Source organism: Procambarus clarkii, chromosome 13 (genome assembly GCF_040958095.1).
Source record: "Procambarus clarkii isolate CNS0578487 chromosome 13, FALCON_Pclarkii_2.0, whole genome shotgun sequence".
Classification (NCBI taxonomy): Eukaryota; Metazoa; Arthropoda; class Malacostraca; order Decapoda; family Cambaridae; genus Procambarus; species Procambarus clarkii.
Window position 1 is genome coordinate 4,602,851 of NC_091162.1, and position 17,050 is coordinate 4,619,900.

At 52.6% G+C, this 17,050-nt stretch overlaps 1 protein-coding gene across 2 annotated transcripts in view; it reads left to right on the forward strand.

Moving 5' to 3' along the window:
- Positions 1-17,050, forward strand: part of LOC123757336 (mucin-2-like) — an 84,525-nt gene that overhangs the window by 26,163 nt on the left and 41,312 nt on the right. For both annotated transcript variants that reach the window (XM_069323556.1, XM_069323557.1), the window contains exon 4: positions 10,239-10,367. In XM_069323556.1, the coding sequence (XP_069179657.1) occupies positions 10,239-10,367 (129 nt within the window). The remainder of the gene's footprint in view (positions 1-10,238; positions 10,368-17,050) is intronic.

Below are 17,050 nucleotides of genomic sequence, written 5' to 3' on the forward strand. Positions count from 1 at the left end.
GACATCGACGCATCCGTATCCACACTGTCAACACCCGAAGCCCCACAGTCACTGAAGTCACCAACGTCGGCCCAGGAAGAAGACAAACGCCGGGAACGTTTGGGCACCGGCCGGATATCGTCCGAGCCGGTAAGTGACCCAGAAACACGGGTACCACGAGCCGAAGGAACCGACGCCAGGACGGCAGCAGCCTCTATCACAGGGGGAACCGGGCCACACACAGCAGGAGGCTCCGCAGCCACCCCAGCACCAAGCACATCCGGGACCCAAGTCACGGACACAGGGCCAGGCGCAGCATCAGAAGACGAGGGAGAAGACAGCGACGTCACACAGGGAGCTCCAGGAAGGCCCACGGGAGCAGCTGGAACAGCGACAGGATCAGGCAGACCAACCGACGGTACCTCAAGAACCGGAGGAGGGACGGCAACAACCGGAGGAACGGCAGGCGCCGCCGGGGAAGCTGCAGCAGCAAACGGGACGCGCACCATCTTATCAACATTACCGGAGACTGCCTCCAGATGGAGCGGCGGGAAATCCTCGTCGCGGAACAAGTTGACAGGAGCACCAGGGGCCTCAGAGCACCCGGCAGCCTGATGCCTCAACAGGCCACACCTGAAACAGGTACGAGGCTGCCGGGCATAATACACCCGGACGTAGTACCCCATAAGATGGACAGAAGAAGGTATGTCCGACCGCAGGCGCATCCCCAACGTGCGAATGTTTGTACGCCTCCCAGCATACCGCCCCGAGGAGAGTGTGTTCACCCGCACGCTGACAACAGTACCAAACCCCCCGAAGTAACGCCAGAGAAGGTCATCAGGGAATTCCGGGGGCGCACCATGGATACTGACATAAGTCAGGGCACCACTGCGGTCCGAAATCGCCACAGAGCCGGCATCGTCTGGCAACGGCAACTTACGCCCCCCGTACCGACGGAGGAAGTCCCGGTACTCGTCCTCCCCCACGAACTTAATAACAACCCGATGGGTCGTAACTAGCTCCACACCATAAACAGCTTCCACCGGGACACGAAGCATGTCACACATTACCACCTCGATGGTCGGATAACCAGCCTTACAAGTGAACTCCAGGCCCACGGAGTTCACACGCTGAACAGGAGGAAGACGGCCCCCCCATGTCAGAACTGCCACGTCAACGCAGCCAGGCAGGCAACAAAACTGGTAGGGCAGGGACGCCCACACATCCTGGCGACCAAAACAGCAAACAACTCCAACAGCCACGGAGGGTCGGTAAACGTCCTCACTCCACGGCCGCTAGCAGTCGACCCCTCGACTTGTGAATAACGATAATCCTGGTGTACCTCACTCGTCTATACTTCCAAATCACCAAGCAGGTGCTTTATGGACAATGTTTTGACGGAACCCGGGCATTCGAATCCAGTTTCTGAGGTTGAACAACACCAAAACAAACAGGGTACTTACTCTTATCAGACCGGCTTCAACGCATTCACACTTCCAACATTCATGCCACTTGTAGCTGAAGCAGAAGGTCACGACCCTCACGTCGCCTCACCACGGATGATAGTGGTAGCGAGGCGAGGTGGCTCGCTGCCACACGCTATCATGGATGAACCCCTCACACACTGTCACGAGCAGACAATGCTCGTATCGTGTGTGGTGTGAAATGAAATGATGACACTAATGATAAAAGTTAATGTCATGAACGTTGAACCGTAATTCCAAGAATTACCAAAGGTAAGTATAAACAACACTGGAAAGCCTTCCCCAATCTCGTCTCTGTCAGATATCTTTAGACGTAGGCACTATGACGATCGATGTCAAGATAATTCGCGGTTACAACCCCCAGTCGGTTGCCCCTGCAAGGCGTATGACGTGGTCGATGACTCTAATTGTTAAGTTTACTTCTTCAAAATAAATCGAATACGCCTCCCCTCGGCTCCGGATTCTCCTTATCGGACCTGCGAGGACGGTGCTCCTTATCGAAGACGGTAAGACGGTACTCCGTAGCTTGCCCTAACCACGGAAAAATACGAGAATCTCGAGCAACAAACCCGGCAAGAATAAACTCTCCCGCCTAAAACAGGACCATGCCAAGCGTGTCCCCTCTGTACACAAATCTGCCAATCACAGCAGAGCTCGTCAAGTGCTTAGGAGGCTCCACCTTTCACACCTCTCCTCGAGGTGGGGCGATGCCTCTGTCGTCACTGAAATGGGGGTCTGGTGGAATGAAGTGCAACCAGCCATTAGCTGGGCCACACCCCCCCCCCCCTCTAACACCCTCTCCCCACTTCCGTCTGTTACACAAAGCTTACAAGAAACAGATTCATGACTAGTAAGTAAGTAATTTTCAAAAGAAGGCACCAAATCGGGAAGGCTATGTAGCACCATCAAATGTGCAGGATAATCAGAGGGTGCTAAATATCACCAAGGACGCCAATATGAGAACAGAAACGTATAAGGTGAACAATATCAAAAGTATCCGAGTTACCAAGAATGCTATCGTGGGACAAGCGACCGCAGGGAACAGTTGGAAAACAAGACACATGCTCGTCCCGGAAGTCAGGACATTCAACAAGGATATGCACGACCGTAAGAGGGACAATGCAATTAGGACAAAAAGGAGCAGGGCGGAGCTCCATCAAGTGACCATGAGTTAAGTGAGTATGGCCAATACGCAACCTTGCCAGAGTCATTTCCCATCGCCAATTACGGTGGTAGGAGGACGGCCCCGAGGACACACAACTCTTAAAAGTACACAGTTTGTTACCAGTAACAGACGACCAACAAGCATGCCAACGGGTAAGGATGGAGGAATGGATAACCGGATGAAAGTCGGAATAAGGAATACCTCTACGAGAGATGGGACAAGAGCGGACAGCTTCCCTAGCGGCAGCATCTGCACGCACAATTAAAGAGACACCAATATCGCTGGGAACCCAACAAAACTCAACTGACTTAACTTTACTGTGAACAAGAAACAGCCAATGCTGGATCTCAACAATCACTGGATGAACCGAACAGCCAACACATTCCGCAGACTTAGACCCATCGGTGAAGACGGAAATGGAGCGGGAGTGAGACGAAAAGTGCTCAAGGAAAAGGCGTTTTAGAACTGTAGGAGAGGTAAAAGCTTCAAATGATGCGGTTAAGGATGTACAAAACTGCGGAAGGAGGACTCTCTATGGGGGGCAAAGAAGGAACAACACGAGTAGAAATATTAGAAATGCCAACTGAAAGAGAATCCTGTAAGCGAGATAACCAGACAGAAAGAGGGAGGTGGTGAAGGGGAACAGGAACCGCAGGAGGGGTAAGAGTTAAAGCACGACAGAGGAAAGAGGAAGGATGTTGCAAGGACCGTGCAAGATAACGAAGACAGTAGCGATCATGGCGGTCCTAGAGAGATAGGAAGCCAGTGTCAACATATAAGCTGAGGATGGGAGTCGAACGAAAGGCACCAGAACTAAGGCGCAACCCAGTATGGTGCAAAGCATCAAGGCGGCGAAGAATAGAAGGAGAAGCAGACGAGTAAGCAGAGCAACCATAATCGAGCTTAGACAGGACGAGAGAGGAATGTAAAGCAAGTAAAGTGCGCCTATCCGCTCCCCAAGAAGTATGGGATAATATCCGATGGAGGGTAAAGGCCTTAGAGCACTCAATACGGAGGTAAGAAATATGGGGCGACCAAGACAAACGAGTGTCAAAAATCAACCCCAATAGCTTAGCTGAATCCTTGTACACAATGGGGTGACCATAAAGCGACAAAGAAGGACGAAGAACGACACGCTTCCGAATAAAAGTCATAGCACAAATCTTAGATGTAGAGAACTTGAAGCCATGATCACTGGCCCAAGACAACATGGCATCAATCGCAAGTTGAAGCTGGCGTTGAAGGAGAGGCGAATCATCACCCTGACAGCAAAGAGTAAGATCGTTGACATAAAGAGCAGAGAAGACGCTCGAAGGAAGAGAGGAAAGAAGACCATTTAGAGCAACCAGAAAAAGAGTAGTGCTCAGAACACTACCCTGGGGCACACCTTCATATTGCTGAAATGAGGCAGAGAGAGAGTGGTATCAAGCCTCACCCGAAAGGAATGACAAGAGAGGAAGCTGTGGAGAAAGAGAGGGAGATGACCACGAAGGCCAAAATAATGAAGCTGGGATAGAATATGTTATCGCCAGGTGGTGTCGTAAGCCTTTTTCAGGTCAAAAAGACGGCAACAACGGAGGTCTTCGCAGCAAAAGCAGTACGAATATAGACCTCCAAGTTCACCAGGACATCTGTTGTGCTGCGGCACTTGCGGAAACCAAATTCAGAAGAGGAGAGGTGGTGATGGTGTTCTAAGAATCACATCAGACGAACGTTAACCATACGTTCAAAGAGTTTGCAGACACAACTTGTAAGGGCAATTGGGCAAAAGTCCTTAGGGGATGTTCCCAGAGTCCATGGTTTGCGAACAGGGAGGACAACAGCATCGAGCCAGTCCTCAGGGACTGACGACGACGCCCAGATCCGATTATACAGACTCAGTAAATACTGAGACGTGTACGGAGGGAGATGGCGAAGCATCTCATAATGAATGCCATCGGAGCCCGCCGCCATAGAACCGCAGAGGGCCGGGGCAGACCGAAGTTCAGAGAGAGAGAAGGGATCATTATAGGGAAGGCGAAGATGAGTACAGAAATCCAAAGAACAAGATTCAAGGAGAGGTTTAAGAAGAAGGAAAGACTGGGAAGATGAAAACCAGAGCTAACAAAAGAAAAGCGGGAACCCAGTTTGGTAGCGACCTGCAACGGGTCCGCCTCAAGAGTACCACGGAGGTAAAGGACCAGTGAGACATCGGGAACGAACTTACCCGCTATCTTGCAGATACGCTTCCATATCTGCGGCAGAGGAGTTTCGGACGTAATGGTCGAGACATAAGACGCCCAACATTCACGTTTAGCTGTACGGATGGTCCTACGGGCCACCGCTCTCGCCCTCTGAAATAAAAGAAAAGATTTGGCCGTCTTAGTGTCTCTTCCAGGCTGCACACTTACAGTGGACAGACCGAGCACAGTCTGTATTCCACCAGGGAATGCACTTCCGTGGGTCCCGAGAGGAAGAGCGAGAAATAGGGTGGAGGGCAGCATCGAAGACAGTGTCATGAAATAGGAGGAGAGAGCGAGGGAGAGGCAGAAGGGAGAGGTCAGTGAGAGCAGTACTGTGGGTAAATAGGTTCCAGTCTGCCTTAGCAAACTGCCACCTAGGAAAGGAGAGGGGAGGGTGAAAAGAGAAAAAGGTAACAAGGATGGGAAATGGTCACTGCCATGGAGGTCATCAAGAACCTGCCATGTGAAATCTAAGTAAAGAGAAGATGCGCAAAGAGCAAGATCAAGACAGGAAAGGGTGCGAGTCCGAGTGTCCAAATGTGTGGCTCACCAGAATTCAGTAGAGACAGGGAAGAAGAGAAGAGAAGATGAACGGTGTAAGAAGGCGATCCCAGGTGTTCATCAGAACATCACCCCAAAGGGATTGACAACAATTGAAATCACCTAGCAGAAGCACAGGAAGGGAACCCTTCGGGACAGAACTCAAAGGAACAGAGGAGGGGGCGGTGGGCGTATCAGGGTCTAAGGCCTGGAAACGGTTTCGAGTCTGAGGAAGGTGGGAAGGACGAGGAGAAGAAGACCGCAGCACACGAGCATAAGGTGGGAGCTTGCGAACCTGGCGTCTCGCCTCAGAAAAAGATAAACGCTCTCAGTGCTTCAAGTTGAGGAAAGTGGAGAAGGTAGGGTGGGCCTCACATACACGCACGGGAGAAGGTAGGGTGGGCCTCACCGCAATTGAGGCAGCGAGCCTGGGAGAAGTGCACTCCCTTAGAGTGACCTTCGCCTTCACACAAAGGACAGAGAGAGACAGTTCTAGAGCAGCGGAGGGCACCATGCCCAAATCTCCAGCACTTATTACAGAGGCGAGGAGAGGGAATGTACTCCTAGACAGAGCACCTAGCACCAGTAAGAATGATAGAGGGCGAAAGGATCCTATTATCAAAGGTAATCATCACAACCCGAAGGGGTTGACAGGGACGACCACGAGGGGGACGAGTAAACGAGTCTACCTAGAGGACAAAATGGCCCTGGACATCGAGGAGATTCTGAACACCAGTAGCAACATGGGATGGGAGGAGAATAGTGTTACCACTGGCATTCAACTGAGCCTTCTTGGAGACCTGAACAGGGGTCTCGCAAAGGCAGTCAAGCGGGAGGCTGCATCCTGAGAAGGAGCAGCAACGACACGCATACCGAGATGGGTGGGGTGGAAAGTAACAGAGGCATCGACGGAATCAACAACGTGCCTATGTAGGGAGAAATCGTCAGGAAGCACAGAATCAAGAGGGAGGAGATCAAAGTATTTGACCCACGAAGCGGAACCAAACAAGGCCTGATACGCATCAGTATGGGAAGGAATCGAGCGAGTGCGGCCGTGTTGAGGACAGCGAAGAGAACCCCCAGAGAGAGAGAGGAGAGAGAGAGGGGTTAAAAGGCGCAGTAGTCACAACTAGAGACTGAGCCGTGCCAGGGGACGAGATGGTCACCACTGGGGGCTTGGGGCTCGACCTAACCACAGAGGAGAGAGGGGAGCCGAGGGGAGTAGTCAGAAAGGTCGAAGGAGGAGCAAGGTCGAGGCCCAATGCAGTGGGGGCTACAGAGCCTGGTCTTCCAACACGGTCCGACTCGGGGGCTTGGTCGCCCACCCCCACGAGCCTGAGAAGGTAAAAGAGGAACAGAATTTGACATCAGGACGAAGATAAAAACTTTCATTCACGAATGTGCCCCCGTACCCACCATGGAGCCACAAGGCAGGACACCCAACAAGAAGCTATTGCCTATCATGCCAGGGCCCCTAGGCCCCCTAGGGGCCCCGGCCGGTCACGATGCACGCCCCACAAACGCCCCCTTAAGAACCGTCAGTTCGTCGAGATCGGGTTCAGTGACGAAAGGAGGATTGACAATAAAAGGTTCCCTCGCTCTCGACGTTGAGTACTACAGTTCTACGGGTGCAAGAGTATGCCTCCCCAAGCACCCGGGCGTCAAAATAGAAGAAGTCTTAAAGAATAACCACAACAAGCAAAAGGTCGGCAGGAAACGGCAAACAGATAGGAGAAGACGGGGGGGGAGAAAAACGAAACATTAGGAAAAGGAAAAGCGATCCAGCACAATTGAAGAAGACAGCAGGAGGAGCATAAGGCATCAAAAAGACAGAGGACCGTCCCATGGAGCATCACACTCCGGCAGCTGACCACCAAGCGGCGGAGTGGTGGTCAGCTGCCACATGTCAGCTTTCACGGCGCCAACGGGCCGGATGGGGAGAGGGAGATTCATGACTATATTTTTCCTTGCCGACCTGCCACAGCGGCCCCTGTGATAGCAATGGAATGGTCATGACTTGGACTGTCCTTAGCGACCCATTAAGCTGGTGTAGGACAAATCCTTCTAGAAGAGGTGCCCGGTGCACAGCTATGTGCACTGGCTCTTTCCTGCTTGCGCGCGCGCACACACACACACACACACACACACACACACACACACACACACACACACACACACACACACACACACACACGCACACACGCGCACACACACACACACACACACACACACACACACACACACACACACACACACACACACACACACACACACAGGGGGCCTCGTAGCCTGGTGGATAGCGCGCAGGACTCGTAATTCTGTGGCGCGGGTTCGATTCCCGCTCGAGGCAGAAACAAATGGGCAAAGTTTCTTTCACCCTAAGTGCCCCTGTTACCTAGCAGTACTAGGTAGTAGTGGGGAAATGGAATGCACTTCAGGAACAGGTTGTGGAAGCAAATACTATTCATAATTTTAAAACCAGGTATGATAGGGAAATAGGACAGGAGTCATTGCTGTAAACAACCGATGCTCGATAGGCGGGATCCAAGAGTCAATGCTCGATCCTGCAGACACAACTAGGTGAGTACACACACACACACACACACACACACACACACACACACACACACACACACACACACACACACACACACACACACACACACACCACACACACACACACACACCACACACACACACACACACACACACACACACACACACACACACACACACACACACACACACACACACACACACACACACACACACACAGCGCACAAAGGAGCAGAAAATCTATTTCCTCACAAGTGGTCCTTTCCCGAATGCCTATCCTGCGTCGTCAGGAATTGTCCATGATGCTGTGACGTCGTCACCTATTGACCAGTCACAATCATAGGCCTCTCCCGCCTTTCCTGTGAACTCCTCGGATTGGTTGCATCATCTCTGGTCCCTCGTGATGCGATGTCTAGTTTCACCGCATCCTGATAGAGAGAGAGACACTGTTTCTGAAGGGGAGAAGGGAGGGTTTGTGGTCACATGATCACCGGTCATGGTGAGGGCACGCCTTTGTCTCTCCCCAAACACACTGTAGCACAATTTTCTCCATATGGGTACCACCAGGGTATTAGTACTCCAGGGTTGATTTTAAATTTAAAATTTTGCCCCGAGGGGCGAGTTTATTGGGCAGCGCCACTCATACTGTGACTGGACACACCGCCATAGCAGCATGTACAGAACCCCCCCTCCCCCTCCCTAATAGGAAGAAAACCCGCTCGGTTGTTCATCCTGTCACTTGTACCCAGACACAGCTGGGAATTGCTTAACTGTCTCAGGTGAACAGATTCTTAAACAAGAAGATTAACATTTGTCAATCCTTAATATCGTACGTGCTTGATCTGTTAGCTGTTGCGACCCCAACTTCAATGACTTGAAGTTTAACATGGTGAGATTACCCCTGCATATTAAATTTGGTAAGTATAACTCTGGGAAATAAATTAATGTGTAACTTCTAGAGAGTAAGACTTACAATGGGGGACTTACATTGGTGAAAGTGTTGCCTTGGGAAAATAATAGTGTAATGCTGAAACATTGCCAGGGTCAGTTAACCGAATAGCGGCCTGGCTCAGTCAACAGAGCAGCCAGGATAGGAATTTTGGAGGGGACCGGGGAAAGGAATGGTGCCCAACCACTTGGACGGTCGGAGATTGAACGCTGACCTGCATGAAGCGAGACCGTCGCTCTACCGTCCAGCCCTTGGGCTGAGAAAGAACTTACTAAATTTATTCCAAATCAACAATTTGGGTACATCACTTGTTTTACCTAGGCCTCCCCCGTTGTCTTACCCAGGCCTCACCCCATTGTTTTACCTAGGCCTACCGCAAAGTCTTACCTAGGGCTTCCCTAAAGTATTACGCAGACCTCCTCCGTTGTCTTACCTAGGCATCCCTATTCTCTTACACAGGCCTCCCCCCATTGTTTTACCTAGGCCTCCCCCCATTGTTTTACCTAGGCCTACCGCAAAGTCTTACCTAGGGCTTCCCTAAAGTCTTATGCAGACCTCCTCCGTTGTCTTACCTAGGCATCCCTATTGTCTTACACAGGCCTCCCCCCATTGTTTTACCTAGGCCTCCCCCCATAGTTTTACCTAGGCCTACCGCAAAGTCTTACCTAGGGCTTCCCTAAAGTCTTATGCAGACCTCCTCCGTTGTCTTACCTAGGCATCCCTATTGTCTTACCCAGGCCTCCCCTATTGTCTTACCTAGGCCTTCCCCAAAGTCTTACCTAGGCCACCCCATTGTCTTACCCAGGCCTCCCCCATTGTCTTACCTAGGCCTCCCCCTTTGTCTTACCTAGGCCTCCTCCCATTGTCTTACCTAGGCCTCCCCCTTTGTCTTACCTAGGCCTCCTCCCATTGTCTTACCTAGGCCTCCCCATTGTCTTACCTAGGCCTCCCCATTGTCTTACCTAGGCCTCCCCATTGTCTTACCTAGGCCTCCCGATTGTCTTACCTAGGTCTTCACCATTGTCTTACCTAGGCCTCCTCATTGTCTTACCTAGGCCTCCCCATTGTCTTACCTAGGCCTCCTCCCATTGTCTTACCTAGGCCTCCTCCAATTGTCTTACCTAGGCCTCCCGATTGTCTTACCTAGGTCTTCACCATTGTCTTACCTAGGCCTCCCCATTGTCTTACCTAGGCCTCCCCCATTGTCTTACCTAGGCCTCCCCCATTGTCTTACCTAGGCCTCCACCATTGTCTTACCTAGGCATCCACCATTGGCAGGAATACAAAAATAATTATTTGTATTCCTTGTTTATATGTTAAGAACAAACGTGTATCTCCGACAGGGTGCGAGATGAAGAAGAAGTGCGCTAAGAAGGGAGGTTCCTGCAAGAGTCAGTGTGAGAGGAGGGAGACGGAGGTCAAGAAGGGCTGTAAAGGGCGGAATTGCAAGTGTTGTGTGGTGGCCGGTGGAGGTAAGTGTCAGTGTTGTGTGGTGGGCGGTGGAGGTAAGTGTCAGTGTTGTGTGGTGGGCGGTGGAGGTAAGTGTCAGTGTTGTGTGGTGGGCGGTGGAGGTAAGTGCCAGTGTTGTGTGGTGGGCCGTGGAGGTAGGTGCCAGTGTTGTGTGGTGGGCCGTGGAGGTAAGTGCCAGTGTTGTGTGGTGGGCGGTGGAGGTAAGTGTCAGTGTTGTGTGGTGGGCCGTGGAGGTAGGTGCCAGTGTTGTGTGGTGGGCGGTGGAGGTAAGTGCCAGTGTTATGTGGTGGGCGGTGGAGGTAAGTGTCAGTGTTGTGTGGTGGGCGGTGGAGGTAAGTGTCAGTGTTGTGTGGTGGGCGGTGGAGGTAAGTGTCAGTGTTGTGTGGTGGGCGGTGGAGGTAAGTGTCAGTGTTGTGTGGTGGGCGGTGGAGGTAAGTGTCAGTGTTGTGTGGTGGGCGGTGGAGGTAAGTGCCAGTGTTGTGTGGTGGGCTGTGGAGGTAAGTGCCAGTGTTGTGTGGTGGGCCGTGGAGGTAGGTGCCAGTGTTGTGTGGTGGGCGGTGGAGGTAAGTGTCAGTGTTGTGTGGTGGGCGGTGGAGGTAAGTGTCAGTGTTGTGTGGTGGGCGGTGGAGGTAAGTGTCAGTGTTGTGTGGTGGGCCGTGGAGGTAGGTGCCAGTGTTGTGTGGTGGGCGGTGGAGGTAAGTGCCAGTGTTATGTGGTGGGCGGTGGAGGTAAGTGCCAGTGTTGTGTGGTGGGCGGTGGAGGTAAGTGTCAGTGTTGTGTGGTGGGCGGTGGAGGTAAGTGCCAGTGTTGTGTGGTGGGCGGTGTAGGTAAGTGTCAGTGTTGTGTGGCAGGCGGTGGAGGTAAGTGCCAGTGTTGTGTGGTGGGCGGTGGAGGTAAGTGCCAGTGTTGTGTGGTGGGCGGTGGAGGTAAGTGCCAGTGTTGTGTGGTGGGCGGTGGAGGTAAGTGCCAGTGTTGTGTGGTGGGCGGTGGAGGTAAGTGCCAGTGTTGTGTGGTGGGCGGTGGAGGTAAGTGTCAGTGTTGTGTGGTGGGCGGTGGAGGTAAGTGTCAGTGTTGTGTGGTGGGCGGTGGAGGTAAGTGCCAGTGTTGTGTGGTGGGCGGTGGAGGTAAGTGTCAGTGTTGTGTGGTGGGCCGTGGAGGTAAGTGCCAGTGTTGTGTGGTGGGCGGTAGAGACAAGTGCCAGTGTTGTGTGGTGGGCGGTGGAGGTAAGTGTCAGTGTTGTGTGGTGGGCGGTGGAGACAAGTGCCAGTGTCGTGTGGTGGGCGGTGGAGGTATATATATATATATATATATATATATATATATTGTTACGGTGCCCTCTCCTATTTCTTCCGTTTGCCGGCTTAAAGAGTCATATCAGCTCTCCCTACTGACTCTCTGAGGTTCAGGGAGTCTAATGGTATATGTGGCGACCAGACCGGCTGCCATTTAATGGAAGGAGGTTATATTATAAGTTGTAAATAAAGGAAAATTGGCGCCCTGTTATAAAATGAAACAGTATCCCCTACGGCAGATATGACCTTTTGGAAGGGAGACAAGCCGATCGCGGATTGGCCGACGTAGGTCGCGGGCGACAAATCAGGGCCCGCCATGACTTCACCGAGTGCCCCGGGCGGCGCCAATGTGAGAGTTGTACTGACCGTGGAAGCGACAGGACGCGCCTCGGTCTGCTCTCAAGGATTGGAGGCTCTGCAAGCCTTGTTCAGTGGATTGAGCTGGCCTTCGCAGCCCATTACAGTTATTGGAGACCCTGCGCTTCTGGGAAGCAAAAGAGGAACCAAGTTCAGTGAGCAGAGAAGTGCCAAACTTGGAAAATAGTCGGCGACGACGCTGGGCGGCGCCGCTGGCTGGACGTTGAGGTCTGGAAGGTGGGCGAGCAAGCTAGCTGTGACTGGGGTCACATCCACTGAGAATCTTGGAAGGACGACACCGTGCCTAGGACAAGGAGCGACGCCCTGTGGGAGAGGCGAGTGTGGGGAGAAATAGTGATTAGCTCAGCGCCCATCGATGAACCAGGATTGGGGCAGCTGAATCTCAGGGATTGGAACGGCGACGACGCGAAGGCTTCACGACACCTGAGGACCTGTGGAACGTCCTGGATCGTCGAGGATCGACCCAAGGAAGCGTGGGAACCTCACACCATCGAGGGACAGGCGTCGTGAGCCAGGAGTGTAAGGTAGATCATTTTTCCCTCCCATTACCCCTTGTATGAGTAGGCTAGTTAGGCCACAATATTTACTTGTGTATGTGGCAGCAAGACTTTATTACTTTAATAGTAGAGTAGGCTGCAAAGCAGCTTGTGTCCAGGACTGTCAGAGAGGACAGTGTGTATGGATGGCAGGACAGTGAAGAAGGGGTGCCGACGTGGTGAAGAGGCCCTCCTGTGAGAGTGTGAGACTCCTGTCTTCCTGCCCAGTTGAAGGAGAGTTGGAGGTCGTGGAAGAAGAGGCTGACGATCTCCAGATTCATCATCCATATTCCATATTCATGTATTACTTGCGATTGTGTGTGTGTGTTCATGTAATTTGCATCAGTAAATCCACACATTTTATTACTGTGTTTGAGTGTGCCTCCATTTATGATATTTCTCTATGAGCATACATTTCTGGCTACAAACAATATATAATACACCCACTGAACTGCATTGCTGGGGTGCAGATATAATAACCCAGCTGGCGACCTTGCTAAGAGGAAGATAGAGAAGACAGGCGGGAAAGGAGTTCCTGCAACCTTTTTTTGTCTGGCAGGCAAGACTCAGGGAGGTTATGGTTATAGGTAAGCCTGAGTCTTCCTTCACTCCCCCACGGGTCTGGGCCGGAACTGTTAACAGCAGTTTCCCCGTGTTTGACTGAAGGGCTTCCAGGGTGAATCAGTGGCACCCCTTTGTGGTGGAAGCAAAGACCTGCGGAGGTGGGCATTGTTGGTCCTCTCTTGTGTGACCAAGGAGACTCCGGTGAATCCAGGGAGTCGGAGGGGCTGAGTATTTGGGCCTTTGAGCCCCTAGCAACCGAGTGTTAGCAGAGCCCCGGACCACCCACCCCCACGTGACAAGAGAACTGGCGACCTTGCCAGGATTCGAACCCCAGTAGCCAAGAACTGGGAACCTCGCCAGGAAGCGTGGATCAAGCTACAGTGTGGACCAAATTTCAAGACAAGTGTTGCCAGGGTACTAATACAGTGTGGCCAGTGAATTCGGTGGTACTGTTACTCGACCGGCTAAGGGACTGAAACGGTGAAATTAGTGCCTACTAACTTGTCTGTGCTGTCGTATATGCTTGATGATATAGAGATGGAGGAAGACAAAGTAAAGAAATTTATTGACACAAGGGACGAGAGAATTTTGGAAGAGTGTACCAAGGCCCAGCTCCAACAAGTGGCAAACCACTTTGGGATCAGGTTGAGGACGACTAAGGTAGCGGAGCGAAGGATAGAGATCATGGCACAGCTCACAGCTCGAGAGGAAGCGACGGGAGAGGAGCCATCTCAAGAGGAGCCGTCCCGAGGAGAGCCGTCGCAAGGTGAACCGTCCCGACTAGGGCCTCCCCAAGCGCCTACCAGTGTGGAGAGAATTCACAGTGAACATGGGAGCAGTGGAAGGTCCAGCTGTAGTAAGAGGAGCCTGCAGCTGGAAATAATGAAGATGCAACTGGAAGCCCAGCTGCGACGAGAGGAGAGAGAAGCGCAAATGCAGCGAGAGGAGCGAGAAGCTCGGCTGCAGCGGGAAGAAGGAGAGAGACAACTGCGACTGGAGGAGATAAGGGCAAAGAAAGAAGTCGAATTGCGTCGCGTTGAACGTGGTCTGCCATCACTACCTGCACGGCGGGATGACCTCAAGGTAAGGGAACGTGACTTACCTACGTTCGAACCACAAGAAGCTGAGGCGTTCTTCGAACACTTTGAACGGATAGCAACTCTGAAGGAGTGGCCGGAAGATGATTGGGCTGCTCTGGTCCAGGGCAGGTTGACTGGTGAGGCCCAGGAAGCCTATAACATGCTGGACCTAGAGGAGTGTACTAGTTATGACGCGATTAAGAATGCGGTTCTCCACTCATTCCGGCTGACTCCGGAGAGGTACCGGAAGCGGTTCAGAGAGTGTACAAGAGCGTCGGGAAAGACTTACGCCGAGACCGCCAGGGATATGGAACGGAAATTCCTACGATGGTTGAAGGTGGAGGAAGCGGAGTCGGTGGATGATATCAAACGACTGATAGTGATGGAGAAGTTCATGTCGGTGCTCCATCCTGAGTTGCGAGTAAGGGTGAGAGAAGCAGGTATTAAGGACCTGAAGGCTGCAGCGGATCGAGCCGACATGCTGGAGGAGGCACTACATATCAGGAGGGAGGGGCCGCCCAGACACTCGCCTTACCCCAGGTCGGGAGGGAACCTTAGGAGTTCAGGAGGAGCGAGGACGGGTGGGGACTCTCCCAAGAGTAGTGTGCCCGATGAAGTAACGTGGTTCAAGAGCTCAAGAGACGCGGGGAGGAAGCCCCAAGCTGTGAGCAGTGGACCTAACTCGGGAGCAAGTGCTGCAGTCCCGGATACGACGACAAGGAGTCCAAGGAGGACACAGGGGACGTCTGCAAGTGGTACCGCCAGAGTGACTAGCGAGTGGCCGCCCAGGGGAGGCAGCCGATGCTACAACTGTGGCGTGAGAGGACATTATGCCCGCGAGTGTGAGGAGCACCAAAGGAATGTAGGATTGATGTTGGAAGAGGAGAGAGTGTTTGTTCACACCCCATATTATAGTGGACCCAACGTGAATGGTTGGGAAATGAAGTTGGGTGAACATCCCTTCGTTTTCGAGGCCAACGTGAAGTTTGGAAAGTCAGACCCAGTGGAGGTTGCCGTGCTTCGAGATACGGGTGCTGACATAAGTATGGTGACCAGGAGTATTCTCCCCAAGGAATTTAATGATTCACCTGTGGGAGTGGTGAGGATACGCAGTGTGGGGGAGGAATACAGGTTGCCACTTCACGAAGTACAGCTGATTGCCGACTGCGGAGTCGAGAAAGCTATAGTAGCTGTAGCCCCTAAGTTACCCCTAGAGCATGTACAGATGGTGCTGGGTAATGACCTCGGAGGAGGCAGGATACAACCCGATTGGGCCAGGAGTGCCTATGTTTCAAGCAGCGGTACAACCCTGCCAGGTGAGGTATCAGTCGCTCCAAATAATAGTGAGGAAGCCGACTTCGACAGGGAAAACGTCGCCAGAGACGACGACAACGAGGGCGAGAGTGCAGAGAGGTCGTCGGAGGTTGTGGAAAACCCCGACGGGGACCTCCGACTAAGCCTGATGATGCGTATGGAGGAGTGGCGAGGAGCAGCTGTGCAAACGCCTGGGGCGGTGAAGAGGCTGCAGACCGCACTCCCTCCATACAGAAACGTGAATAAAGTAAGCTCAGTGGATGAGCGAACGGCAGTGAGGGGCAGAGTGGAGGAGCCACGACGCAAAGCACCCTATGCCGGCCAGATGAATAGTGGTAGGTGCAAGGTGAACCACCGTGGTGAGGTGAGCCACAGGGAGGTGGATGAGCCCAACCACGAACCGAAGAAGACGTCTGCAGGGAAGAGAATCTCATGGAGGAGTGAAGATGTTCGTCGGGAACGAAGGAGCGAGTGGTATAGGAAAGGCAATACGAAGAAAGCAGGGAATAGGTATACCCAGGGTAGGCGCCAGTCTAACCAGAGGGGCATTGGGCCATCGCAAAAGCCTAGTGTGGAAGAGAGGAAGCTGCTGGATGGAGTACAGGTTACAAGTGCCACTGTGAGGAGACAACGCACCTACGGGAGAAGAGGAACCGAGAAGAGAGAAGATTGGCGAAGAGGAGATCATGAGAGGAAACATGGAGTACCTGTAGGACGCAGTGTAAATGCAAGACTATCTCGGAGTGCACGACGCGGTGGAGGCGCTGCATGCACTGAATCTTACAGTGGTAACGAGCCGTGGGAGTACACCCGTAGCCACGGAGAGGGGATTTCTTGTAGGTGTTCAGGGAACACCCATCACACCCGGTACTATGCGAGGTGGAGATACAATGAGACAAGTGACTGGCAAGGTGGAGCGAGCCACGTCACCAACTGGAGGAGTGACACTTCAGGAACGGAGGGAGCAAGAGTATAGATGGCCCTCTTGAGTGCTGCTCTTCCGATATGACTCTTATTTTAAGGGGAGGGGTATGTTACGGTGCCCTCTCCTATTTCTTCCGTTTGCCGGCTTAAAGAGTCATATCAGCTCTCCCTACTGACTCTCTGAGGTTCAGGGAGTCTAATGGTATATGTGGCGACCAGACCGGCTGCCATTTAATGGAAGGAGGTTATATTATAAGTTGTAAATAAAGGAAAATTGGCGCCCTGTTATAAAATGAAACAGTATCCCCTACGGCAGATATGACCTTTTGGAAGGGAGACAAGCCGATCGCGGATTGGCCGACGTAGGTCGCGGGCGACAAATCAGGGCCCGCCATGACTTCACCGAGTGCCCCGGGCGGCGCCAATGTGAGAGTTGTACTGACCGTGGAAGCGACAGGACGCGCCTCGGTCTGCTCTCAAGGATTGGAGGCTCTGCAAGCCTTGTTCAGTGGATTGAGCTGGCCTTCGCAGCCCATTACAGTTATTGGAGACCCTGCGCTTCTGGGAAGCAAAAGAGGAACCAAGTTCAGTGAGCAGA